Raw genomic sequence first — 27,166 nt, forward strand, 5'->3', positions numbered from 1 at the left:
GAATAGCCATTTGAGATAATTGGGCGTGTTGGGGAGGTTGCTTACAAAGTACATCTCCCTTCCTCTATGAAGATCTATCAAGTCTTCCATGTGAGTATACTTAAACTATATCACAAAGACCAAGATGAACCGAATAGAGGTGACTTGAATTGTGCTCTGCCCATGGTGATTAATTAGATCCTTTGATAAGGAAATCGAAGAGATCTTAGCTAATCGCGTCGTGTGACGAAGAGGAATACCACCAAGTATCCAATACTTGATCAAGTGGAAAGGACACTTGATAACCGAAGCTAGTTGGGAAGCTCATGAAGATCTGTGACAATTTCAAGGACACTTAGAACGCTATTATGAACAGAACGCGACGAGGACGTCTGCGCAATAGATGTGGGAGAATGTCACGGTAAATTTTAGAAGGTTAAATTTAACGGTATTTGTATAGTTTTCTAAGGTATTTGAGAATGCTCTAGATGATTCCGGAATGTTCTAGAATGTCCTATAAGATTCTAGAAGACTCTTGAAGGTCATAGAGTATTCTAGAAGAGTATGGATGTATATAGAATTATAAAGAGTAATATGAAATAATCTAAAAGTATTTAGAGACGTGTGATAGGATAAATATTTGTAGTGAAAGTTTTAGATGATCAATCTAAACCATTAATTAGATTTAATCTTAACTATTCATTGAGGAGATGGATGACTATAGAATAAATAAAACTAAGTTACTACAAAGAATAATTCAATTTCTCCCATGGAGTAGTGCATTCTGTTCTCTTTTGTCTCTAACTCTCTTTATACTTTAGATATGTAGAATCTGTAGTGCATTCTGTTCTGTTTTTGTCTCTAACTCTCTTTATACTCATGCAACAGGAGAAAAGAGTGGCATCATTTCTGTTATCCATTAAATACACATAGACAATAGTACACTTTAAAACCGAGGTAAGAGGAGGATCTATCTTCTATTGTTCATGATAATGTTAATCAAATTAGTCAATTTTAAGGTAGTTAATTTATCCATTATGCTTAATGGGTTGCTAAAAAATGTAAACTCGTATATTATAACACATTGTCTTCATTAATAAGCACAATCATTATCATAATATTGTCTTAGTAGATATACCCCAATAGGTACCAAAGCATCCAATATCATAACAAACCTAAAAAAAATGTTCCATAACATAATATATAGACCTAAATAAAGGGCTATAATATAATCCTTCTAAACAAAGATTCCATAACAAAATATAATCAACCACATTATTTACATAGCCCTGTATAAAAACATAAACAACAACCATGGGGCAAAACACATGATCCTAATCAAATGGCTTAATTTTTCTTTTTTGGAGGCTTGAAACTTGGACTTGGCACAAATACCATGCAGCTGCAGCTGGTTTGGGTGAGGCATTCATTACAATCAAGTCGGCATCCGTGACTAGTCTCTTCAACCCTTTGTCAAGGGGAACACCAAGAACCTTCTACAATCTTTGCACATTACAACCTCTGTGTTATCCGGCTCATAATATAGATATCCATCTTATTCCATTTTAAACTTTTCACCATGTTAAAATACAAAAATCATTGCAAGACTTTCCATCTACAAAAACAGAGCAACACCAGAACATAAACCCACATCACACAACCTAGTCATAATCATAACAAAAATTAGTCTAACACTAGAATGAACATGCATCAAGCCCATAAACTCACAACAAAATAACCCTGAAACTTGACGTTCCATCTTCAAAAGAAAAATGTTCTACCTAATATCATAACTTGATTAGCAACATTAACAGATAAATGTATTTCAAATTAAATTTCAAACCCTAGCCTAACTCAACAATCCATATAAACTAAGCAAGATACAATGATACACACTAACAATACAAAGCCACAAAAAATAACAACAAAAAAAAAATTAAAGCTTTACCTTTCACTTTTACGATGTCTTCCTCCACCGGTGTTCGGTCTCCGTGAGTCCTCCAACTTTGCACTCTGTTAGTGCGAATTCGTCCGCAAATGTCGTTTTGCAGAATGCTGGTGAACTGAACAGGCAGGTTCAATTCTTTGGCAAGCGTCTTAGGGCAGAGCTTCAGAGAGAAGAGAGGAAACAAGAAGTTTTGGAGCGAAACAGAGACATAGGTGGTGATGGGAAGAAACGCTTGAATATCCATTATGGAGATCAAACGACGTCGTATTAGGAGTTAGGGTCAAAACAAATAAAGCTACGTCGTTTTGGAGTGTGCTATGTTGTCAGTTAACGTTTCATGCTAGCGATCGTTAGCCACGTCTAGGGGTGTGCATGGTTCAGTTTTTCCATAAACTGAACTGAAACTGCACTAAACCATTTTAAATGGTTTAGAAACTGAACCAAACTGTTTTGTCATATAAGAAACTGGTTTTAAACCAGTTTATAATACAGTGCACCAGTTTAAACCAGTTCATAAAAATAAAACTGGTTTTAATTAAAAAAACCAGTTTAAACTGGTTTATGCCTAAAACTAGTTTTCACACCCTCTCTCTCTCCCTCTCTTCCTTTCCTCTCTCTCTCTCCTTCCTCTCTCTCTCCCCTTTTCTCTCCCTTCTACCCTCTCTCTCCTAGCCTCCTCTCTCTCTCTCCCCCTTTTCCCATTCTCTCTCCCTTCTCTCTCTCTCCTCTCTCTATCCTACCCCCTCTCTCTCTCCCTCCTCTTTCTCTCCCCTTCCCATCTTTCTCCCCCTTCCTCTCTCTCTCCCCCCTTTCCCACTCTCTCCCCTCTCTCCCTCTCTTCCCTTCCTCTCTCTCTCTCTCCCCTTTTCTCTCCCTTCCCCTCTCTCTCTCTCCACCCACTCTCTCTCCCTTCTCTCTCTCCCCATTTTCCCATTCTCTCTCCCTTCTCCTCTCTCTCTCTCCTCTCTCTCTCCCCCCTCTCTCTCTCTCCCTCCTCTCTCTCTCCCCCCTCTCTCTCTCCTCTCCTCTCCTCTCTCTCTCTCTCTCTCTCTCTCTCTCTCTTTCCTCTTTTTTCCTCTCCTCTCTCTTCTCTCCCTCCTCTCTATCTCTCTCCTCTTTGTCTCCCTCCTCTCTCTCCTCTCTCTCTCTCTCCATCCTCTCTCTCTCCTCTCTCTCTCTCTTTCCTCTTTTTTCCTCTCCTCTCTCTCCTCTCCCTCCTCCCTCTCTCTCTCTCTCCCTCCCATCTCTCTTCGTCTCTCTCTCTCTCTCTCTCTCCTTTGCCTCTCTCTCTCTCCCTCTCCCTTCCCGTCTCTCTTCCTCTCTCTCTCCTTTTTCCCCCCTCTCCCTTCTCTCTCTCTTTCTCCCCTCTCTCTCTCCTCTTTGTCTCCCTCCTCTCTCTCTCTATCTCTCTCTCTCTCTCTCCGTCTCTCTTCCTATCTCTCTCTTTCCCTTCTCTCTCTCCTTTTCCTCTCTCTCTCTCTCCATCTCCCTTCCCGTCTCTCTTCCTCTCTCCTCCTCTTTCTCCCTCTCCTCTCTCTCCCTCTCTCTTCCCCTTTCTTTCTCTCTCTCTCCTCTCCCTCCCTCTCTCCCCCTCCCATCTCTCTTCGTCTCTCTCTCTCTCTCTCTCTCTCTCTCTCTCTCTCTCTCCTTTCCCTCCTCTCCCACTCTTTCCCAATTCATTCCTCACTCTCTCTCGTCCCTTCTCTCTTCTTCTTCTTCTTCTCTCTCTCTCCCCCTCCTTTTCCTTGCTCTACCCTTTTTTCTCTCTCTCCTCTCCCTCCTCTCTCTCTCCCCCTCTTTCTTCCTCTCTCTCTCTCCTTCTCCTCTTTCTTACCCTCCTCTCTCTCTCTCTCTTTTTCCTCTCGCTCTCTCTCCATGTCTTTCCTTTTTCTCCCCTCTCCCTTGCTCTCCCTCCCTTCCCCCTTCTCTCTCTCTCTCCCTCTTTTTCCTCTCCCATTTTCTTTCTCTCTCTCCTCTCCCTCCTTTCTCTCTCTCCCTCCCTCCCTTCTCTCTTCCTCTTTCTCCCTCTCTCCTTTTTTTCCTTTTATCTCTTTCTCTCTCCCCCTTCCCTTATTTCTCTCTCCTCTTCTCTCTCTTTCTTCGCCCTCCTCTCTCTCTTTCTCCTCTTTCTCCTCTTTCTTTCCTTCCCTTTCTTTCTCTCTTTTCTCTTTCTCTCTCAACCTTCTCTCACTCTATGTCCCTCTTCTCTCTCTTCCCCTCTTTTCTCCAAAATAAGAGAGAGAAGGTTGAGAGAGAAAGAGAAGAGAGGGAGAAGAGAGAGAGAGAGAGAGAGAAAGAGGAAGAGAGAAGGGAGAAAGAGAGAGAAGAGATAAAGAGAGAGAGAGAGAGGGATATAGAGTGAGAGAAGATTGAGAGAGAAAGAGAAAAGAGAGAAAGGAAGGGAAGGAAAGAAAGAGGAGAAAGAGAGAGAGGAGGGCGAAGAAAGAGAGAGAAGAGGAGAGAGAAATAAGGGAAGGGGGAGAGAGAAATAGGAGAGAGAAAGAGAGAAAAGGAAAAAAAAGGAGAGAGAGAGAGAGAGAGAGAAAGAGGAAGAGAGAAGGGAGGGAGAGAGAGAAAGGAGGGAGAGGAGAGAGAGAGAGAAAGAGGAAGAGAGAAGGGAGGGAAAGAGAGAGAAAGGAGGGAGAGGAGAGAGAGAAAGAAAATGGGAGAGAGAGAGAGGGAGAGAGAGAGAGAGAGTGAGAGAGAGAGAAGGGGGAAGGGAGGGAGAGCAAGGGAGAGGGGAGAAAAAGGAAAGACATGGAGAGAGAGAGAGGAAGAAGGAGGGGGAGAGAGAGAGAGAGAAGAAGAAGAAGAAGAAGAAGAAGAAGAGAGAAGGGACGAGAGAGATTGAGAGGAAGGAATTGGGAAAAAGTGGGAGAGGAGAGAGAGAGAGAGAGAGAGAGAGAGAAAGACGAAGAGAGATGGGAGGGGGAGAGAGGGGAGGGAGAGGAGAGAGAGAAAGGAAAAGAGAGGGAGAGAGAGGAGAGGGAGAAAGAGGAGGAGAGAGAGAGGAAGAGAGACGGGAAGGGAGAGGGAGAGAGAGGGGGAAAGAAGAGAGAGAAGGGAGAGATAGAGTTAGGAAGAGAGACAGAGAGAGAGATAGAGAGAGAGAGAATGGAGAGAGAGAGGAGGGAGACAAAGAGGAGAGAGAGAGGGGGGAAAGAGAGAGAAGGGAGAGAGGGGGGAAAAAGAGGAGAGAGAGAGAGAGAGAGAGAGAGAGAGAGACGAAGAGAGATGGGAGGGAGAGAGAGGAGGGAAAGGAGAGGAAAAAAGAGGAAAGAGAGAGAGAGAGAGAGAGAGAAAGGAGAGAGAGGATGGAGAGAGAGAGGAGAGAGGATGGAGAGAGAGAGGAGGAAGACAAAGAGGAGAGAGATAGAGAGGAGGGAGAGGAGAGAGAGAAGAGGAAAAAAGAGGAGAGAGAGAGAGAGAGAGAGAGAGGAGAGAGATAGAGAGGAGAGAGAGGAGAGAGAAGGGAAAGAGGGGGGAGAAAGTGGAGAGAGAGAGGAAAGGGAGAGAGAAAGTGAAAGGAGAGAGAGAAAGAGTATGTAAAAACTAATTTTAGAGTTTAAATAAAACCAGTTTTAATTTGGTTTAAAACTAAACTGAACCATAAAAATTGGTTTTTAATAAACTGGTTTTCATAAAAACTATGGTTTCAGTTCAGTTTTTTATTTAAAAAAACTGGTTTATTTAAAACAGTTTCAGTTCAGTTTCAATTCAGTTCAGTGAAACCAGTTTTTTTGCACACCCCTAGCCGCGTCAGCCACTGAGATGACGGAAGGACGAATTTGACCAACGTAATTATTTTTTGAGGACTAATTTGATTAATTTTTATGTTTTGATGACCAAAATGGAGATTAAGTCGTCTTTTAAAGACGAAATTGATTATTAATTCATATATATATATATATATATAAAAGAAGAAAAAAATTGCATGTGAAGGGCAACACGTGCAATCGTGCATGATATCCCCACCAAGATTATAGTAGATACTCTGCTCTCTTCTGATCCTACCCTTCAAACTCAAATCTTCTTTGTTTCCTCTCTCTTTCCCTTCTCTTCTTTTTCACCAAACAAGCAAATATCACCGGAAAAACCGGTTTCCTTTGGACCGCCTCTCGGCCTCTCCAATTTGACGGCGCGGTCCGGTTCATTTCTCGCTTTGATGTCAGGTCAACTCCAACTACAAACCACTGCAAGCCACGTCATCACATCACAAATCCCGAGGACTGGCATAATCTCGTCAATCACTCGCGATATTTTATTTTGCCATAAAAAAGAAATGAAAGAAAAAGATTACTCTTTGAGATACGAAGATGTCACACACCGAAATGGATTTCAGCATCTCCTCGCCATCACTAAAAATTATTAAAAGTAAACAATAAACAACACAACAGTCAACAGTAGTAATATACTAATATATAATTTTTTGGGGAAAAAGTAAAAGTGAGAGTGAGATCAGAGGATATAGTTATTACAATTTACATAAGCCTAAGTAAGAGACCGAGAAAGATTTGATTTTGCGAAAAAGACTTTAGATTACAGAGAGAGAAGAAAGCAAAATAAAAAAAAATGACATTTTTTTTAGATGTCTAAATAAATTTTATATTTTTATTTATAAAAATATACTTTTTATGAGACTAAAATAATACGTTTTTTAATTCATTTATCCAAAATATATTTTTTTAATTATTATTACTTAGTTGATTTAAATAATAATAATAATAGAAAATATTTTAACTTATTACAAAATATTTAATTTAACATTTTTATATTTTGATTATTAATGATAAAATATTAAAAATAGATAAAATTTATTGCATCAATAATAAATACATTTATATTATTATTATTTAAATTAACTAAGTAATTATTATTATTTTATATATATATAGCTAAAATGATTATTAAATGCTCTTTTATTTGTTTAAAAATAAAAAAAAGGTTATTTTAATTTTATTAGACGAGAAGAATATATTTTTTTCTATAAAAAATAAAAAAATGGTGTGATACGATACGATACGATATGGTGATGGCTAGAAAGAACATAACATGTTATTAAATACTTTACATTATACACTAAACTAAGGGGTATTTATAAGATTTTGGGCATTCACGTTACGTTAAGGATTCCCTTTCTCCATTTTCTTTCTTTCTTTTTTTCCTCTCTCTTCTCCTCCTCTGCTTCTGTTATGGATTGTGACGGCGTCGTTTCAGGGGTGAGAATGGGAGAGGCTTCCGAAGAGGTTCACGTGTTGGCCGTTGATGACAGCCTCGTCGATCGCAAGGTCATTGAGCGCTTGCTCAAAATCCTAGCTTGTAAAGGTTGGTTAGTTAGTTAGTTTTCTTTCTTTCTTTCTTTCTTTCTTTCCCTCTCTTTATTCATGAACCGTTGAATTTGAAAATTGCAGTGACTGCTGTGGATAGTGGACTGAGAGCACTGGAGTATCTTGGACTTGATCAACACAAAATTCCCTCTCAATCTAACGGTTTTGTTGTATGCATCGTTCTCACTTCTTAGCAATAACACAATTTTCCTGAGTTTCATTTTCCCGGAAAATTCCAACTCGTCATTAAGGTTAATTAATCTCTGATATATATATATATATAGGAGGGTTTGAAGGTGGATCTAATTATCACGGACTACTGCATGCCCGGAATGACCGGTTACGACCTCCTCAAGAAAATCAAGGTTAGAGCTAAAAATCTCTACGTTTTTGTTTCCTAATTTCGGTTAAACAATGAAGAGTGACGAGTGATTAAGTGTTAATCAACTTGGTTGGAGCAGGAATCTTCCACGTTCAGAGAAATTCCAGTTGTGATTATGTCCTCTGAAAATATCTTGCCGCGCATAGACAGGTACAATTTCATTTTTACTTTTTTTTCTTAATGTAATTATATACGATGAGTTTACTGAGAAAAATTTGGGGGGAAAATAAATTGAAGGTGTTTGGAGGAAGGTGCAGAGGATTTCATAGTAAAGCCGGTGAAGTTATCTGACGTGAAGCGTTTGAAGGATTACGGCGTTGGTGGTAGGATCAACAAGAGGAAGCTACCAGATACTACTGAACCTGATCTCTCTTCATCACCACCGTCGGATTCCTCATCGCTACTTTCATCATCACCCTCTATTTCTCCATCTCCGCCGTCCATCATTGATTCCCCAATCAGACGGCTCAAAATGACCACCGCCACCCATGATTGACTTACGTGTCATCTGCGTTTTAATATCCCTCTATCTTGTGGCATCACCTTATCAGCCCCCCCTTTTTTTTTCAGATTTGTTTTTTTTTTAATTACTCTTTTGGGGGTTGACAGTTTAAACTCGAAACAGCAATTAGTATCCCGTTATTTGTTTAACGGTTTTTGTTGCACTTACTTTACCTGTTTCTAATTTAATTTTGTTTGTTTATATTATTTTTTTATGATTGTTTGTTTTTTTTTTTAACAAAGATAGAACATTCGAACCCACAACCTCTTAATTAAGTATAGGGAGACTATGCCATTTGAAATATAACTCATTGCGATGACTGTTTGTTTATATGAATACGATGGTGGGTTTAATTAATTAATTAATTAATTAAAAGTTACTTGAGAAATGATTAACCGATTTCGTTACCGTTTTTGTTTGGTTTCTTTAGGGAAAAAAGGTAAGTAAAGAATAAAGCAAAAGATTAGGGTCTTTCGTAAGTTTTGACTTGCATGAAGGGGTAATCAAAGTGAAGTTGGAATAAAGAAAGGAATAAATAATGTGGGTTGGAAGAGGTGAAGGAGATGGAAAGAAAGTGAAGCAATGAGATTTGGATTTAATTTTGGAAAATGATGTGAAACAGATGGAATATAAGTTTGAAAGATCTTGTCTCCTATAAAGAATGATACGGGTGTGGGAATGTGAATTGGAACAGTGTGAAGTGTCACCCAAATGAAGATGGATAGGAAGGAGTAGTGGGGTCACGGAACCTCTTTTATTTGCCTTGCTGTCTTTTATGTAATTCTCCACAAGTCCACAGTATATATATAAAAAAAATAAAAGAAAAACCTGTCTAGTTGAGAACAAATCTGAACAAAAGATAACTAAGTGAAAATTGGATTTGACCACGTAGTTAAAAATTATTATATATGTATAACGAAATAGATGGAGATCAACATTATATTCTCTTTTTTTATTTAATATGTATTTTATTAGGGCAATTTACGCATCTAAATTGTTTGACCCCAATATTACGCAAATACATTGTTTTCAAATTTAATACGCAAATGCATTGTTTCACTATTTTATGTAAACCGCTACTGGCAGTAGCGGTTTACAGATGTACATAAACCGCTACAACCAGCCGCGGTTTATGTGTGTGAGTGTGTGAGTGTAAACCGCCGCTGCCAGCAACGGTTTACGTGCGTGTGTATGTGAGTATAAACCGCTACTGACAGTAGCGGTTTACGTGCGTGTGTGTTTGAGTGTCAGTAGCGGTTTACGTGTATGTGTGTATACTATTTAAATAATATTATAAATAAAAAATTTAATTTATCATTTCACAATATAATTTAAAAAATATAAATATGTATGTAATAAATTTTTTATTTGTATTTATTATTAGAAGTGAGACCAAATTACAAATAAAAAAATACAGTCTTCAAAGTATTGAATTATATAAAGCAAGACTAATTTTTTTTATTCTCATCTCTTTTAAAATTTATAAATAATAAAATAATTTATTTTTAGCCAAAAGTTTACTAAATTATATATTTTACTCTTTAAAAAATCACTTCATTCTCTTTTATTTATATCAACCATACAAAGGAGATTGGAGAGTTTGGAAAATGGGTTGTGTTTTTTGCTGCTGATTTGCGTTTGAGGTTCTAGTTAAATGATTTTTTTTATTTGTGCAACTTTGTTGTCTTATACCAAAAAATAAAAATTATTTGTATTTTACAGTTGATTAATTAGATAAATAATAGTGATAGCATCATAATTTTGATGAATAAAATAAAAAATATAAATATGCATGTAATAATTTTTTATTTGTATTTATTATTAAAATGAGATTAAATAGCAAATCAAAGAGTGAGTACTCACAGAATACTAAAATATATAAACTAAGACTAAATTTTTTTTATCTTCATCCCTTCTAAAACTCATGAATGATAAAATAATTTATTTTTAGTAAAAAATTCACTAAAGCATACACTTTTTCTTTAAAAATTACTTCATTTTTTATCCATATAAATCATATGATTGTAAAAAATATATACTCCGTTTTCTTTCTCTCAATTTTTTTGTAACTTAATTTAGCATAAACAAACATTTTTTCTAATCAACGTAAACCGCTAGAGGAACACAGAAACCGCTAAATTAAGTTACAAAAAAAATTGAGAGAAAGAGAATGGAGTATATATTTTTTGCAATCATATGATTTATATGGATAAAAAATGAAGTAATTTTTAAAGAAAAAGTGTATGCTTTAGTGAATTTTTTACTAAAAATAAATTATTTTATCATTCATGAGTTTTAGAAGGGATGAAGATAAAAAAAAATTTAGTCTTAATTTATATATTTTAGTACTCTGTGATTACTCACTCTTTGATTTGTTATTTAATCTCATTTTAATAATAAATACAAATAAAAAATTTATTACATGCATATTTATATTTTTTAAATTATATTGTAAAATGATAAATTAAATTGTTTATTTATAATATTATTTAAATAGTATACACACATACACGTAGCGGTTTACACTCACACACATGCACGTAAACCGCTACTGCCAGTAGCGGTTTACACTCACACACACGCACGTAAACCGCTGCTGGCAGCAGCGGTTTACACTCACACACTCACACACATAAACCGTGGAATAGTGAAACAATGCATTTGCGTATTAAATTTGGAAACAATGTATTTACGTAATATTGAAGGTCAAACAATTTAGATGCGTAAATTGCCCATTTTATTATAATTTTATTATTTTTTAATTTTAATATAAAATAAATTTTATATTTTATATTTTATATTTTATTAGTATGTTTATAAAATATAAAATAATTAAATATTGTGTTTGATTAAAAAAATATTTGTTACGAATAAGATCAGGTCAAATATAAAATTTAAATAGTAAAAAGTTCAAAATGATTAAAAAAATGAGTATTTTTTAGATAGTAGTGAAAAGTTCGATCCTTTTAAAAGGTACAGAATTTCAATATTAAGTGATCAAATTTAATTTCATTTGACATTGTCAATTTGTCATTAAAGACCAAATTAAAAAAAAAAACTATAAACATGAAACCAAAAAAGTAAATATACAATACTCTTATGTAGAATTAAATCAATCCTCAAATGTAATATGTTGGTTCTGAATCTTCCTTAATTGTACTCTTTCTTATTTTAGAGTTGAATTTTAGAAAAAAATTTAAATTTACAAAATAGAATGAAATCTAAGTCCAATTTTACTGTATTTATTGCCAGTTCTAATAAAACACTTTTGCACACTCAATTTATAAATCACACGAATCAATAAAAATTTCAATATTTTGTACCAAATTAAAGGTTTAATTAGTGTAAAAAATATTAGAATTAACTGGATATTTTTTTACGAATTGAAGATATTTATAATTAAAAATCTAATGAGATTTTTTATCTCATGTATTTTGAGAGAAATATTTTATTAATTTTAACGTTTTTTTATATAAAAATGATTTAATTATAAAATTAAAAGTATATGTAGGAATCCAATTAAAAAAATATAAAGACCTAATTAAAAATTTGGTGAAAGTATAAATACTAACAGAATAATTAAATCCAAATTAAACTATTTAACTGAGGGTTGTTCTAAAATCTAAAATCTAAGAAAGACGAAATGGAGCGAGTTTAGCATTTAAGGAGCATTAATAGGTTAACAAAAATAGAAAATACTTGGAAGTTAAAATTTTTAGTTAAAAAAAGTAAATACTTAGCTAGTGTTAGTTTAAATATAAAAAAAATATTGATTATATAAAATATTTTTTATAAAAATAAAAAAATAGTGATAAAGTTAAAAAAGAAAAAGTGTTTTGCTTTTTATTTCATAATTTTGGATGCAAAAAAAAAAATTGAATAAAACTTATTTTAAAATAAATACATATATTTCAAAAATTATTTTTATACCTCCCAAAGAGTTACCAAACAAACCCTTATTACTAGCCCAATTTCAAGTGTTGAAGAATAATTCCCCATTTGGCCAAAGAGACAAAAGACGAATAGGCATGGTTCTTTACTTATTACCATCTTTCTTCATTTCTTTCCTATCTTCTTTTTTTTCCTCAATTGCTCAGCTTTTCTTTGGCCTCACTTTGAGAAGCATGGACCAGAATCTATCATCTTTTATGGTTAAAACCGTAATGACATTATCACATGAAACATACGAGGGAAAGCAAAAAAAAGGACGTTACTCAAGTAAAATGTGTCACACACATGGACAGGTGTTTGGGTAACCATTGGTTCAATTATATTTTTCAGTTTTCTCTCTCCAATCTAGTACATCCTTGCATTAGATTTTGTGTAATATTTTTTTTTTGTGTGTTGTATAGCACTACAACTAGAAGCAAGTAACAATGATAGTCAAGATTCCTATAATTACTCAAAGTGTACTCATTACCCTGTTGAAACCTGATGACTAGGATCTTCTACAATGAAACAACTATAACTAAAATGGTTATGGTTTTATGTTTGTCAATAAGTTTTGAAGAAGTATACGGAACGAATGGAATATCTGTATAATGTGTACAATGGAGGTTTAGGAATATCCGATTCAGTATTAGAGATATAACCATTAGTGTTATCTTTTTTTATCAACTTAAGCTTTTGGGATGAGTGGTTTCATGACATGGTATCAGAGCTCTAGATCCAAAAGGTCAAGAGTTTGATCTTTGGTGAACCCCAAATTAGCTCCCTCTCATAAGTTTTTTCTTCTTCCATAACTTCACTAGTTGCTTTCAATCTATGCAAGTTTAAAAATAATATATATCATAAGTAACTCTTTATAGACAAAATGAGTCGAGTAAAATAGTAAATCTCTTCTATTAATTTAATATCAAACTATTCAGTTGTATGTGGTGTGTCTATATCTTGTGATCCATAAATTACTACACATACAAATTGATATCGTATCTATGTATGTACCTATTAAAATTAAGCCATATCAAGTTTAGAAAATAATAACAATCATATACACTTGATCCTATGCTTTAAAGAGTAGTAAAATAACCATAGTAGTAAATTGAAATTTGAAGGGACACAGATTAAATTAAAGGCAAAGTCTTCGGTATAGACACCAAAATAGTATCTATATGTGTAGATAATTGGTGGCAGGCTGTGGCGATGACATGTGGTATATGGAGGGGACAAGGTGATCAGGCCTTAACAGGAGTTGCAGGAAAAGCTGATGGGAGCACGTGAGGGAAGGTCTTTGGTTAGATGGGGTAATTAGGTGTTAAAACTAGTAATCAGTTTTTGCTGATTAGGGGCCCAAGCCTTGTGGCCCGTTTTTGTTGTTGGACCAAAATATTTTGATGCTTTTTTTTAATCTGTTAACAAAAAAGAAGGACCCAGGTAAACCCCAAACCTCCCTTGTGACCCAACCCCCTCCCCTTGTTCCCTGAAACAATCATTGATACACGTACAGGAGAAAGCAGATTCAAAGAAACCCTCACGGTCTTGACCTCCGCCTAGCCCTGCATGGTCGCCGACTGACAAAGGTCCTCGGCGCCGACGCCGTCCAAGGTCCCAAGCACCGCAGCTTCTTCCTCCATCCTCGCCGCCTAACCCAGATCCTCCATCGTCACCGCCTGACCCAGTAACTCGGCAGGTCCTCGCCGGGTCTTCATCTTTGCTGGCTTCTAGGCACGGACCCAGGTTAGTGGCTTATCGTCCTCATCTTCACTGAGGGTGTGGTCTTCTTCTTGAATTTTTGTTTCTTTTTTTCTTCAAGTCATCTTCGGTCTTGCCTTGCATTTTTGTTCTGAAGTTCGGTTCTTGGATTCTTCTTCTTCGATCTTGGGTTGGGTGTTGGTTTGAAGTTTGATTCCGTCTGTTATGTGCAAAATTAAATTAGTACTGTGGAAATTTATATGTATGGTTGCTAAGGGTGAAAACTCATTCTCTGTTAGGCGGAGTTTACACCGTATGGTTGCTAATGGCAGAAGCTTACTCTTATGCTAATGGTGGAAATTTGTATATTGTTGAATGCTATAAGCAGAATTTGAATGTCTCCGAAGTACTTGGATTATTGGATTTGAATGTCTCTGATTCATTGAGTATTGATTTGTGTTTTTGATATGAAATTTGTGATAAAAGATAAGTGACTTCTCGTGATTATGAAATTTGTGTTTTCCCTCAAGTTAATTTTGGTTAATGTGATTTAATTGGTGTTTAGGGCAGGAACCGAAGAGGTTTTTTTAATTGGATTTGGAAGGTGAAGTTTGGTTGACTTTTGGTTTAATTTGGTAACAGTGTTTATGATTGGGTTTATCTGGTTTTCATTCTTTTTGAAGTTGGTAATAGTGTGATTTCCCTTTGCTGTTTTGTAGTGTTTGTTGCCGAATGATGTCCGTTCTCTCTTGCCTCTGTTTAGTAATCTGTATTGAAATTATGTACATTTTCAATGCATATTTGTACATTTTCGTTGATATTATACCTTGTGAATAAGTATCCGGTTAAATTGCGGTTAAAATTTTTGTCTAGTTGATGATTTGTGTACCGATTTCCTTTACTTGAATTTGTAAAGTTGACTGTGTGTTATATCGGTTTGCTGCTGCCCTTTTAAGTTGCAAAATTCTTTAGGGTTTGGCAATTTCAATTGGCGGATTAGCTATGTAAGTGTTGTGGTTCTCTGTTTGTTAAATTGTTGTTGTGTAGAGGTTAAGGTTGTGTATGAATATAGCAACTTAAAGTTATTATTTAAAAAACCAACTATTACAACTTAATAGATGGAGTGCTATGGTGGGATGGGCAAGGCAAACGGTTTGTCTCCAAATGAAAGTGAAAACGAGTTATGCCTTTCAAACAACGACGTTGTTGACGAGAATGACTTAAGAAAGGTTGAGTTGTTGTCGGATGAAGATGGTCGTGAATATGGTTACGTGACTGGGTTGACTGCAGAGGACATAATGAAAAAGGTGTTTCGAAGTGAAGAGCATGCATATGAGTTTTTTGGTAGGTTAGGGAAATGCAACGGATTTGGGGTTCGTAAGGGAGACTATGCAAAGGATGAAGATGGGAGTGTAGTGAGAAGGAGGTTCTTCTGTAATCGGGCTGGCCTAAGGGATGGAAAACACTACAACAGACTAGACAGGAAGAGATGCCATAGGCCTGAGACACGCACGAATTGCCAGGCCCTTATGTCTGTATACCTTGATAAGGGTAGCTCGGTTTGGAAGGTTCGGAAAGTAATCCTCGAGCATAACCACGAGTTGATACCGACGGGAATGGTTCATATGATCCGAAGTTTCCGGGCGATATCGGGTTCTGCAAAGGCCCACATGGATGGAATGCATACGTATGGGTTTCCGACATCTAAGATATTGGGGTACATGGCTGGGATTGCGGGTGGTTATTCTTCTTTGGGTTTTACCAAGAAAGACGCATACAACTATATGGATCGGTCGAAGCGTGCAAAGGTGGTTGATGGAGACATGAACGCTGCTATAGTATACCTGGAAGGCAAGGCAGCTGCTGATCCCATGTCTATGGCCCGGTACAATTTGACTGAAGAAGGTATGTTGGGAAACATGTTCTGGGCAGATGGTCCTAGCAGGGTTGATTTTCAACACTTCGGAGACGTAGTTGCATTCGATTCGACGTATAAGAAGAACAAGTACAATAGACCCCTAGTCATATTCTTAGGTTCAAACAATCACAAGCAAACAACAATTTTCGGTTTCGGTTTGGTTTTAGATGAGACAATCAGTTCATACAAGTGGATGTTGGAGAACTTGTTAGAAGTCATGTGTGGGAAGCTGCCCTCTGTAGTCGTTACCGATGGAGATGAATCAATGATTGCTGCAGTTAGGGAGGTGTTGCCCCTGGCAACCCATAGGTTGTGTGCATGGCATCTGCAGAAGAATGTGACCTCGAACAGCAATGAGCAGATGTTCCGTGATGTCTTTGCCAAGTGGTTGTATGCTGACATGGAGGTTGAAGAGTTTGAGTGTGAATGGGCACAGGTTGCTGAACAATATGGGTTACTTAATAAGTATTGGGCGTTACAATTGTATGAAAAGAGGAAGATGTGGGCAAATGCGTACTTGCGTCGCAAGTTTTGCGCTGGGTTTCGCACGACATCTCGGTGTGAGGGCATCAATTCCCATCTTAAAAAATTTCTGTCGTCTAGGCACACTATTCTAGAGCTTGTGCAAAACCTGGAGCTACTAGTACGGGAGTACCGGAACAATGAGCTGGTTGCACAGTTCAGTTCAATTTACGGTGTTCCCGTTATGACGACCCGTCTTGATCCCATCGAACAGTTTGCTGCATCGGTGTACACGAAGGTCATATTCACACAAGTGAAGAAGGAGATTGAGTCTATCTCGATTGTTAACTTCGTAAGCAAACGAAGGGTCTCAACAACCATGGTGTACACGGTTGAGGAGTATGGATTCCCCGGGCAGAATGTGGTGGCATTGTACGATCCAAAAAGAGGTAGATTGGTATGTCGATGTGGATTTTGGGAGAAAGAAGGTTTTCCTTGCAGGCATATGTTTTTTGTCATGAAGCACGAGCACATAAAAAGAATTCCCGAAAGCTTGATTTTGAGACGATGGAGGAAGGATGTGAAGACAGTCAACGAATACATTGAGAAGACGGGACTAGAGGATGAGCGGGGTTTCTTGTTGAGACATGGAGCCCTGCATGCTGCTTCGCAGTGGATGTTGTTCGTCGGATCAAAAAACGACGATTTGTATAAGAAATGCATGAGCGGGATCAGGCAGATCTGCTATGATCTAGAAGCCCGCAGCGGCAATGACACGATGGATAGGAGTCCGAATGCTGCCGGTGCTGTTCGGGATCCAACCGTTGTGCGCACCAAAGGGGCACCCAGCACACGGGGACACAAAGGTAAAAAAAGAAGGTGCACGAGATGCAGGAAAACCGGGCACACAAAGCGGAGGTGCACGGAACCACAAAAAATGTCAACCTCGACACGATATACACACTGTCCCAAGAAGGAAACGAGAGTTACCAAACTCGAGGTAAATACTTGGTTGCAAACCCTATATTCACTACTTAATTAGTTTTACCTCATTAAGTAAGCAATTTTATATCAATTTTGTTGTCATGTAGGTTGTTTCTCCGCACTTTGACGTGCACGCTGATCAAGGCAAATGGTTAGAAGAGGGAGATGATTGTCGTATTGAGCAAGATGGCGGAGCTAATGACAGATGGGACCATGTAATAGGCACAGCGCAAAGCCAAACCAGGAACATGCGCGGAGTGGCTAACACCGTCGACTGGAACATAGAGGTAATCGACTTGTGGCTTGGTAATCTCCCTTTTGATTGTTCCTCGTGTTCTGATTTCTCCATCTATAGAACATGCTTTGTGGCAGATATTGTGTTTGGGAATTTCTTCATATTTTATTTCATGGCGCTGTTTGTATTATGAGTTTATGGGTATGGAGCTTGCAAGTTAGCTGCATGTACTTGAGTTTGTTATAGTCATCGTGGAGTAGAAGTAATTACTGTGATTCATTGATCTTGGGTGACTTTGGATTAATGTGAGGTTCTTCATTGTAGGTGTTGAAAATATTGCGGTTGTTACAAGATCGCTGTTGAAGGTATCGAGCACATGGTGTTCTTTGTATGGATGGAAAAATGTTTTATACGTTACCAACCTTTTATGGGTTCTAAATTTCCTTTGTTTGTATTCCGTTAATCTGGCTGATGCCCGGAATCGTGCAGCTGCATCCAAGTTAGCATGAAAAGTAAATTATGGTGTTGTTATTCCTACATATATTGGATGAAATACTTTTGCAGTTGAGGGCATGTTGAAAGACAGCAGCATCTCTATTTGTTAGCCACGCAATTTATAAATTTATTTCAATTTTCCTGTTCCCACTTTTCATTGCATTTTAAGGCTAAAGAAATATCAGATGATTTACGATCTCTCAGGTCCAGGAATTTGTATCTTCAGGCATATCCAGCGCAATGTAACCCATCGAGAGAAATATAAGTTTTCATACATTTGTCTCAACCATGAACATGCATGCACTGAAGTAAAGTTCGCCCAGTTGGAGTATTACAATTTCACCTTAATTTAGTTATCTTTTCTTACTGTACTAGTAAACATTTCTCGAGTGTTAGTTAATTCCAATTCTCGAGTATAAGTTATTTCCATTATTGACATGACATGTGTTTTCTAAGTTTGGTTTACAAGATATTCATAATTGTATACCAAGATATTGTATAGGTAAAAAATGTTATAGAGTAATTCAAAGGTTTTTTTATTAAGTTAAAAACAACGACAATTAAAAATTTTAAAATCTTTAGTTACATTTTGTCCTGAAAGAGAATTAGTTAAGTTTATTAGTTCTAACATGTAACATATACAATTAAAAGTTTAACGATAATCCAAAACTTTGATATATTTATAAAGACTAACATAATTAACGCTTAACTAAATTAGATATTCCTGCTAGACTTCAAGGGGTGTTGTGTAAAAGGTTTCATTGATATTAGTCAAAGCAGGTGATTTAAAATCCATCACAATTTAGGAACCCTTCTAATGGGTTCAGGCCATCAGTGTGGCACATCTTTTCAATTTAATTACCAACTTTGGTAGCCCAAAATAAATTACCCCTAAACTGCATGCAACATAACAAAACCAAAAGGTTGCATGCAATGATAGAAGGAATATTTGGAACAAGAATAACACGTCAGGAGAATGAAGTTCGTCCCCACGCTTGAGGAGCTTTCCAAAAAATAACAACCCTCTACTACGTTAACTTAGATGGTTAGGCTTTGGCTGCTCATGCTGCCGGCTGCTGCATCCTCTTGCCCGCCATCCTTCGCGTCACATCCATCACTGTCGAGGTAGCTCTTCACTGAGTTATCCCAAAAATATCCAGCCTTCTGACATACCTCCTCCCTCTTAGGGTTCGACTTCGACATAACCAGATCCACGGCCAACCTCATCCGAGTTTCATCATCAACCCTCTACAAACAATAAAATGAGCCACTGTGTTATTTCCATACAGGTTCAAAGCTTTAGGGGATTATCAAAACATATTGCATCACAGAATGAAATATAAGTCACAAGATCACATAATCCCACGCCATGGTGGCCAGGAAGCAAAATGCAGTCCGGTTAAAAGAACACCTATACATACCTCCAAGTCAAAGAATCCCCATAGGTGTGACAGCTCCATCCATTGGGCAACCCAGATGCCACAATCATTGGAGTTTGGTGCTTGTTGACCCGTCGCAGGCTCTAAAAACTTGAAATTCGTGACTTGTGGTGGTTTGATTTCTGGCCTCTCATAGAACTTTCCTTCTCGCAGCAATTGTTGAATGTACCTGGCCTGCAATGCCAAATAGACATGAGACTCAAGTATAGTAAAATTAAAGGATGCTGGTCATCTTTATTAAGTATCACAAAAGGGATTGTGACACGGTCAAACTACCACAAAATACATCTGGTTGATCCTGGCGGCACGCGTGTTTTGTGACTTGAGAGAGTCTAGATAAATCAGGGATTCATTCTGGATATCGATGATCATTAGATACCAATGACGATTTAAGTGCATCGGTACAAAGATCTGCGAGGAAAAAATAGTTTAACATTCGGCAGGGACAGCTATAGATGGATGAAACCACAAGTCCATAGTCCTTTGGAATACAGGGGTATACCTTCGTGAGATCATCAGCCCGGCCCATGTAGTGTTCTCTGATGAAGGAAAATGTCTCCTGGCAGAATGCGACAGGGTTCAGGGCCACCTGCTGCAATATCAATGTTGTCCGTTAGTTTCCATATTGGCACTCGTGATTACAATATACATAAGAGAAGTTGAAGTTGTTGGTAAAGGGTTGCTAAAACATCGTTTAAAAACTTAATATAGTCGAGCATGGTTAAAATAAATTCGGGCGGACAGATGACATCTTTCGGTGTTGAGGCAACATACTGCAAATGTCGTTGGAAGCCACCAGATGCGCCTATCTGCTCGCTCATCAGTCAGCATAGTAGCCAGCAGAGTCAGCACCTGCACATAGCGTCACAGGTGACGTAAAAAGTTATTGTTAAAACAAAGCTTATGAATACAACTGATTAAACTAAGACAAATAAGAGTGAGCCGACTAAATGGTAGTTCCGAATACTTTACATCGTCCACAACTTCCTCTCTAGGTCGCAACGTCCACAAAGCTTGCCTGTCTCCCTGGCAGTGTTCATTGGGGATCAGCACCTCCCTGCAAGGTTCCATCAAGCGAAATTGGGATCAAAGAAACAAAACTATAGCAAAGAATAGTTGGAAAATATAGCAGCAAAGCAAAAGGGAATAAATTTATTGGGACTTCAACGTAAAACTAGGAATGTGTGAAACACATTACAACAAATTATTCATGCTGGTTATTTGTAATGCATGGTTTTGGTAATTATTATATAGCAAGTAGTTTTCCGTTGGACTTGATGAATCTTTTAATTTTTAATGGAGTTGGAAATTTGAATGGAAAGGATAAACCAAAATTCTAATTTTTTTGGGCTGCAGTATATGTAGGTTGAAAACGGGCCTAAGGCCTTCCTTTAATTTTCCATTTCTTACAGAACTTGAATTTTTGGTGGGCTAAACACGCATGGTTCTTTGATTTTGCCACAAATCGAAAAATAAATGGGTTTGGGGGGTGGGGGAGCAGTTGTACTAAACTTTATGGGATTGACCAAAAAAGGGATAACTTTGGTCAGGAGCCATGCACAAAGATATGGATGTTAGCAACTAATAAAACCTTAAAGTAATTAGCTAATAAGAAATACACAGTGCTAAACAGATGGCTTATCGTGATACTTCATGAAAGAATCAAATTAATGATCTATCATCAGGAATGAAATCACGAAGTTAACATGCATAAGGTGATGGCTAAAGCACCTTTACAAACCACAAGGACATACAAGTAACAAGTGCAAAAATCAAACTTTTAAAGTAAGTTGAAGAATGAGGGAACGTACTTCATCGACAGCTTCCGACCGAAGACGTACGCAGCGACCGCTAACTCAACAGTCATAAAGTTGACACCGGCGGGAGGGCGGAACACAACCTCAATACACTGCACAGGTTTCCGGCATGATATTTTATTTCTCCCACTCATAAATGTCATGTAAACAACACAAAGGCGGGAACCAAGGAAGGTTATAGGACTTACGTGCGGGAGGTCTCCTCCGTCCATGAAGCCCGGTGCACCAACTCGATAAAAGAGAGGGACTTCCTTACCCGCGTTGGCGCGAATGGGGTATGGACTGGAATCATTGCCAGAAACGAACTCTAGCCGCCGCTACAAAAAAATTTTCAAATGATTCCAAGAAACAAAGAAGCATTAGCTCGTGACAAAAAAAACTATACATGTTAAGAACCTCGAAATAATACAGTGTTCATGTGAGAGACCATCAGTGAAGAACTTGCAGCATTGCTACCTTGAGTGGTTGTTGCTTCACAGTGGTAGACTGTGCTACTGGCCTTGTACCGTTGTTGTTGTCAGTATTTTCTGCACCAATCTTGGCTATTATAGCATCGACATCGTTGGTTAAAGCCACCTCGTCGACATCGTCTGAGGCCAGCTTCGGCTTTCGGTGCCACTCCATCTTTTGCTTCTTTGCATCGTGAACAGCAACACCTTTAGTTGAACCATACCTCTCCTGGTGTGTTAGCGGCCTTTCTCGTCCTTTTGCATATTCCGACCACAGTATCTCTAGTAGGGTTCCGTGACCGTCAACAGTACGCTTAAGCTTCTTAATCTCCTCTGACTGGGTCTCAACTATAGACCTAGTTGCTCCATCAGATCCGAGCAAAATCTGGTAACCCAAAGAAAACAAATGTCATACAAAAAAATATACACACGGTTGAAAGATAAAATTACCAAGAGAGGTCCATTTGGAAATGATCCTTATGCAACCCACCTCACGAACTTTGTTGAAGACGTCGACGACAGGATCATCTGATGTGGAAAATGCCTCCTCGGTCACAGCCGGCATCTGCTTTGCCTCTTCCACACCGGAGTCATCTTTCGAGGTCACAGGAGGACCCCCAACCTTCTGCACAGTAGCCTTCCCCTTGTTTTTCATGTCTGCCTCCAACGACCCAGAGCAAAGAAGATTGCACCAACGTACTTGGCGCCAAGTTTACACGGTCCAAATGATGAGATTCCCAGATGCAGTATCTTGGAGATATGAAATACCTCATAAAGAAAACGTTGAAGTAATGGGCTTGTAGATGATAGGGCCCAATTGTTTTAGGTTCATGAAAAGAAAGGCTTGGAGTACTACAGAAAATTCACAGTCTAAAAGAAGCACACGGTAGGATTAGACAGCAAAAAGCACTAAAGGAGGTCCATTTTAGATAGAGAGGGTTTGAGATGTAGGATTTTTGCTTCGCACACATTCCGAGGTATTGAATATGTGATGTTGCTTCCAAAACACCCTCTCCTACTGCAACACTCAACCTTACAAAAGATTGATTGATTGAATGCAAATGTCATCCATCAAGCCCACCTTGCAGGGCCGACTAAAAACCTATATGTGCATCAGCTCCGTTAGTTTATTTGTAAATTAGCCAACAAAACCACAACCTTATGGCACCGTGATTTCTGCCTTCTGAGTTTAACGCTGGTAATTATGGAACAAGTTGAATCCAAGGATCTATTAGACATTAACATATCTTAGGTTGGACAAAATGTTGAGGCTGAAGCAACCTCTTAGAAAATATTAATTTCTTTTGAGCAAACAATTTTTCATTAGTATACCAACATGAAAGAGTTCACTGGTCAGAATGGAATATTTTGTTATTAGGCAAAAAATATGAGATCCTCTTTTGTTCCACTCCTTTGGATTTTACATGTGCAACGACTTGGATATAAATTATCATGATAACACTTGTAGCTAACCCCAGAATGAAATGGCATAAAATTAACGACTAGATTTAATATAAGTCATTACACAAAGCATGAACAACACAGCAAGAGTAATTTCAGTCTGAATCAGATATTTACCAGCCACCCAATAAGTCTAGCCAGCAACGACACATTAACAAAATAAAGCCAAATTACAAGTTGTAAAATACACTAACATAGAAATCCCAAGGGCTGGAATACCTCCATCCAAAACATGCATTACATCCTCGAGCATGCAACCTATTCCTCTAACATCTCCCCAAACATTTCAATTTGTCCAGAAAGTTCCTCATTTTCTTTTTCTAGTATACGAATTCGCTCCCATAATCTACCCACTTCCTCGGCCCTTGACTGATTCAAACTTTCTTTGACCCGGCTCAAGATACGATAGTTGTAATCATGAATGGTATAACCAGTAGCAACAAGAATTTTATCTAGCATTGTGAATGAAACTTCTTGACGAGCAACACGTTCCTCATAACACAAAGGACCATGAGCCACGAGATCTATGCCTCTGCTATTGTGAGGCAGGACCACGGTAAATCCGAACATCACACGCTCATCGTTCGTGTTGATTTCCTGAGGAACAAAAAGCGGAGAACCTATTTGTAAAAATGAACACGCCCTCATCAACATCAACTCCATATCTTCCAGATACACAAAACGGTCATCTGTCCCCATATCCTCCACTGCACGAGCCAAACCAATTTATTATTTTATAATAAATTAAAATCTACATCATTACCAAAACTCTGCATTTACAGGAGTGCTACATGAAAAAAATCGATTCAAAATTAAAAATTATAAAAATTATCCTCGTGCTCACCAGTCACTCCAGTGGGGTTGCTCCCACCACTACCATCTCCACAGTCCAAATTCTCAGCAGCCATAACGACGGAAGAAACTTTCTGAGACGAACGGAGTGAACAGAAAGCACCTTCTAGCAATTTTGACGGTCTTCTTCTCAACGGTTGAGCATGTGGTGTTGGCCGACGAGCAGGAGGAGATGCGGCACTACGCAGCCAAGCCAAGGCTTCCAACAGATCATGGAAGCCACGGTGTTCATTGTTCCGGAACCCCTTCACCTGATGCTCGCATTCCTCCCATGACTTGTAAATGCCTGGGACACGTCCTCTTCGAACAGCATAGAAGGGAAAACGACCAGCTTCAGTCGCCATGAGCATTAACACATGCAACGGTTGAGGTATCTTCGAAGATTACAGAGAAAATCAAGAGTACTGACACCACTATGAAAAGTATGAGGAAGGCGTTTTATACTTCATAAGTAAGAGAAAAGTATTTTATACTTCTTTTTATCCATTACCACCCCTCCCCCTCCCACCGGCCTAAAGAAAATAAAAGTGAATCCAAATGCACATGTTACTTTAAACAAATTATATTCACAAAAAATGAAAAAACGATTTTTTTTTTAATTTGTTTGTTTACTCACATTTAAAAATATGTGTTATGAAATATAAATTAATTAAAAATTATAGATAAGACATACGACGACTGAATCAGCAAGTAAATTAACAAATAAATTTTTAAATTTAGAAAAAGGGAAATATTTTAAAAATATTAAACAAACACTCAATCCGGTAAAATTTATTACGTTCTCAAAATACAAAAGTTTTAAAATGACAACTACAGAGGAACAAAAATATTATATTTTATATTTATAACTAATAATGAATATGAGAAAATATAAACAAAAACATATAAATATATGTTTTTATATTTGTATAGTTTATTATATTTAATTAACGATAAGATAATCAGAATTTAACAAATATCAAATATGTGAAACTCTCTATATTCACTTGCATTTAATTTCATTAAAATCGCGACTCGTTTTTTTAGAGAAATACATAACTTTGTATTTATTTTTTGGCCTTTCCTGTGTGCAAGAAAATTATACTTGTTTCTAGAATTGTCAACCAATCACACCTTAATCGTTTGGTTATTATTTTATGATATAAAATCATACAAAAAATACTAGACAGTGAGTACCTCATGTAATTTTAACCAATTCTTAACGTAACTTGGATACATGATGCAACTACTACTCAATTGAATAGAAAAATAAGATATTTGCTTTTTTTTTCCATCATATTTGTTTCTTTTTTCTTTATAAAAACCAATACATATGAATTAAAAACTGTATCAAGGACCATGATAACATGTTACTTTCTTGAAACAGTAACAAAAAAAAATTAAGACTCCTCAATTTTATTCATTAGATAGGTAATTATTATAGGTAGTAGCTTATATTTCCAACACATGTCAATCACAAAATAAAAATACATGCTGTTCACCCCCAAACCTGTCCACTCTATACTTTCATCGTGAGTTGTGCAATTGAAAAGCTTCTGATGTCCTCTTTGACTCTTTTGATAACCCATCCAAATTTCCTCATTTTTTTTGTGAGACCTAATCTCTTCTACTTGAACTCACAGTACATACTAGATGCATCATTATAACAACCCAAAACCCCCCATAAATAATAATAATAATAATAATAATAATAATAATAATAATAATAATAATAATAATAATAATAATAATAATAATAATAATAATAATAATAATAATAACAACATCGTAATTAAAATAATAAATAGTTGAGATGCTAACAGTTTCACCATAAACTATACACTTTATTATTCTAATTCATTCCATTTTTTATAAAATACTATTTATTTTATGTCATTTTTATCGGTAAAATCGTTTTATATAAATTTATTTCAATTTTATGTCTCTTAAAATTTGTAATAAGAATATGAAATGTTTAATATCTTCACTTCCTTATGGATAACTCGTTAAAAAAGGTTATTAAATAATAATGTCAGGTTATGATTAATTTATTTATTCCTTGTTATACCCTTTTCTTTTGAATTTTTTAATACTATTTTGTTTAGTACTCCATTTAAGAAAATTTATTATTCACTGTCATAACATCAAGTTTATATTTTTTCAATAATTTAATAATAACCATGGTTTTAGAAGTGAACTGCTCTTCGAACTACTTAGGTTATTAGACTACTGAGTCTCTAGTCCAACCACAAGTTGACAATTAAACGAGTTCACCTGCTGATATATAGATAAAAAATAAAAAAAATAGTCAAACATTTATAATTACTATTTAAAACACTTTTTTTATTTAATTTTTTATAATTTTTTAACTCAAGTAAAATTAAATAGTACATTTCATCGAACATGTCATCGTGTTCTCTCCTCTTGGCAACTTGAAAATTGATATGGAAAGTCGAAATTTCCAACTCGGATGTAGCTACAGACTTTAATGAAACCGATTCGCCGACCTCATACAACAATATCCTGCAAGTGAAATGCTCTTCCGACACAAATTAAGAAACTATCAACTTAACAAATTCAAGACAAGGAAAACAATAACCAAATGGTCATTATATGGTACAGATCTAAATCCAAACAGATCTATATTCATACACAGCCTTAACCTCTACACAACAACCTTAACCTCTACACAACAACAATTTAACAAACAGAGAACCACAACACCTACATAGCTAATCCGCCAATTGAAATTGCAAAACCCTAAAGAATTTTGCAACTTAAAAGGGCAGCAGCAAACCGATATAACACACAGTCAACTTTACAAATTCAAGTAAAGGAAATCGGTACACAAATCATCAACTAGACAAAAATTTTAACCGCAATTTAACCGGATACTTATTCACAAGGTATAATATCAACGAAAATGTACAAATATGCATTGAAAATGTACATAATTTCAATACAGATTACTAAACAGAGGCAAGAGAGAACGGACATCATTCGGCAACAAACACTACAAAACAGCAAAGGGAAATCACACTATTACCAACTTCAAAAAGAATGAAAACCAGATAAACCCAATCATAAACACTGTTACCAAATTAAACCAAAAGTCAACCAAACTTCACCTTCCAAATCCAATTAAAAAAACCTCTTCGGTTCCTGCCCTAAACACCAATTAAATCACATTAACCAAAATTAACTTGAGGGAAAACACAAATTTCATAATCACGAGAAGTCACTTATCTTTTATCACAAATTTCATATCAAAAACACAAATCAATACTCAATGAATCAGAGACATTC

At 36.7% G+C, this 27,166-nt stretch overlaps 2 protein-coding genes across 2 annotated transcripts; both read left to right on the plus strand.

Moving 5' to 3' along the window:
• The first annotated feature begins 6,943 nt into the window (after positions 1 to 6,943).
• On the plus strand, positions 6,944 to 8,305 carry LOC148572591 (two-component response regulator ARR17-like). The gene is made up of 5 exons (XM_088509897.1): positions 6,944 to 7,252; positions 7,339 to 7,424; positions 7,539 to 7,619; positions 7,716 to 7,786; positions 7,874 to 8,305. Exons 1-5 carry the CDS (start codon positions 7,120 to 7,122, stop codon positions 8,130 to 8,132), a joined length of 630 nt encoding a protein of 209 aa, XP_088366023.1. The 5' UTR covers positions 6,944 to 7,119; the 3' UTR covers positions 8,133 to 8,305.
• Positions 8,306 to 14,887: 6,582 nt separating this feature from the next.
• On the plus strand, positions 14,888 to 17,877 carry LOC148572592 (protein FAR1-RELATED SEQUENCE 5-like). The gene is made up of 4 exons (XM_088507618.1): positions 14,888 to 17,149; positions 17,241 to 17,420; positions 17,506 to 17,584; positions 17,693 to 17,877. The coding sequence occupies exons 1-4, from the start codon at positions 14,888 to 14,890 to the stop codon at positions 17,875 to 17,877; spliced, it is 2,706 nt and encodes a 901-aa protein (XP_088363744.1).
• The last annotated feature ends 9,289 nt before the right edge of the window (positions 17,878 to 27,166 follow it).

This window comes from Arachis ipaensis, chromosome B3 (assembly GCF_059453495.1).
Source record: "Arachis ipaensis isolate K30076 ecotype BB chromosome B3, ASM5945349v1, whole genome shotgun sequence".
Classification (NCBI taxonomy): domain Eukaryota; kingdom Viridiplantae; phylum Streptophyta; class Magnoliopsida; order Fabales; family Fabaceae; genus Arachis; species Arachis ipaensis.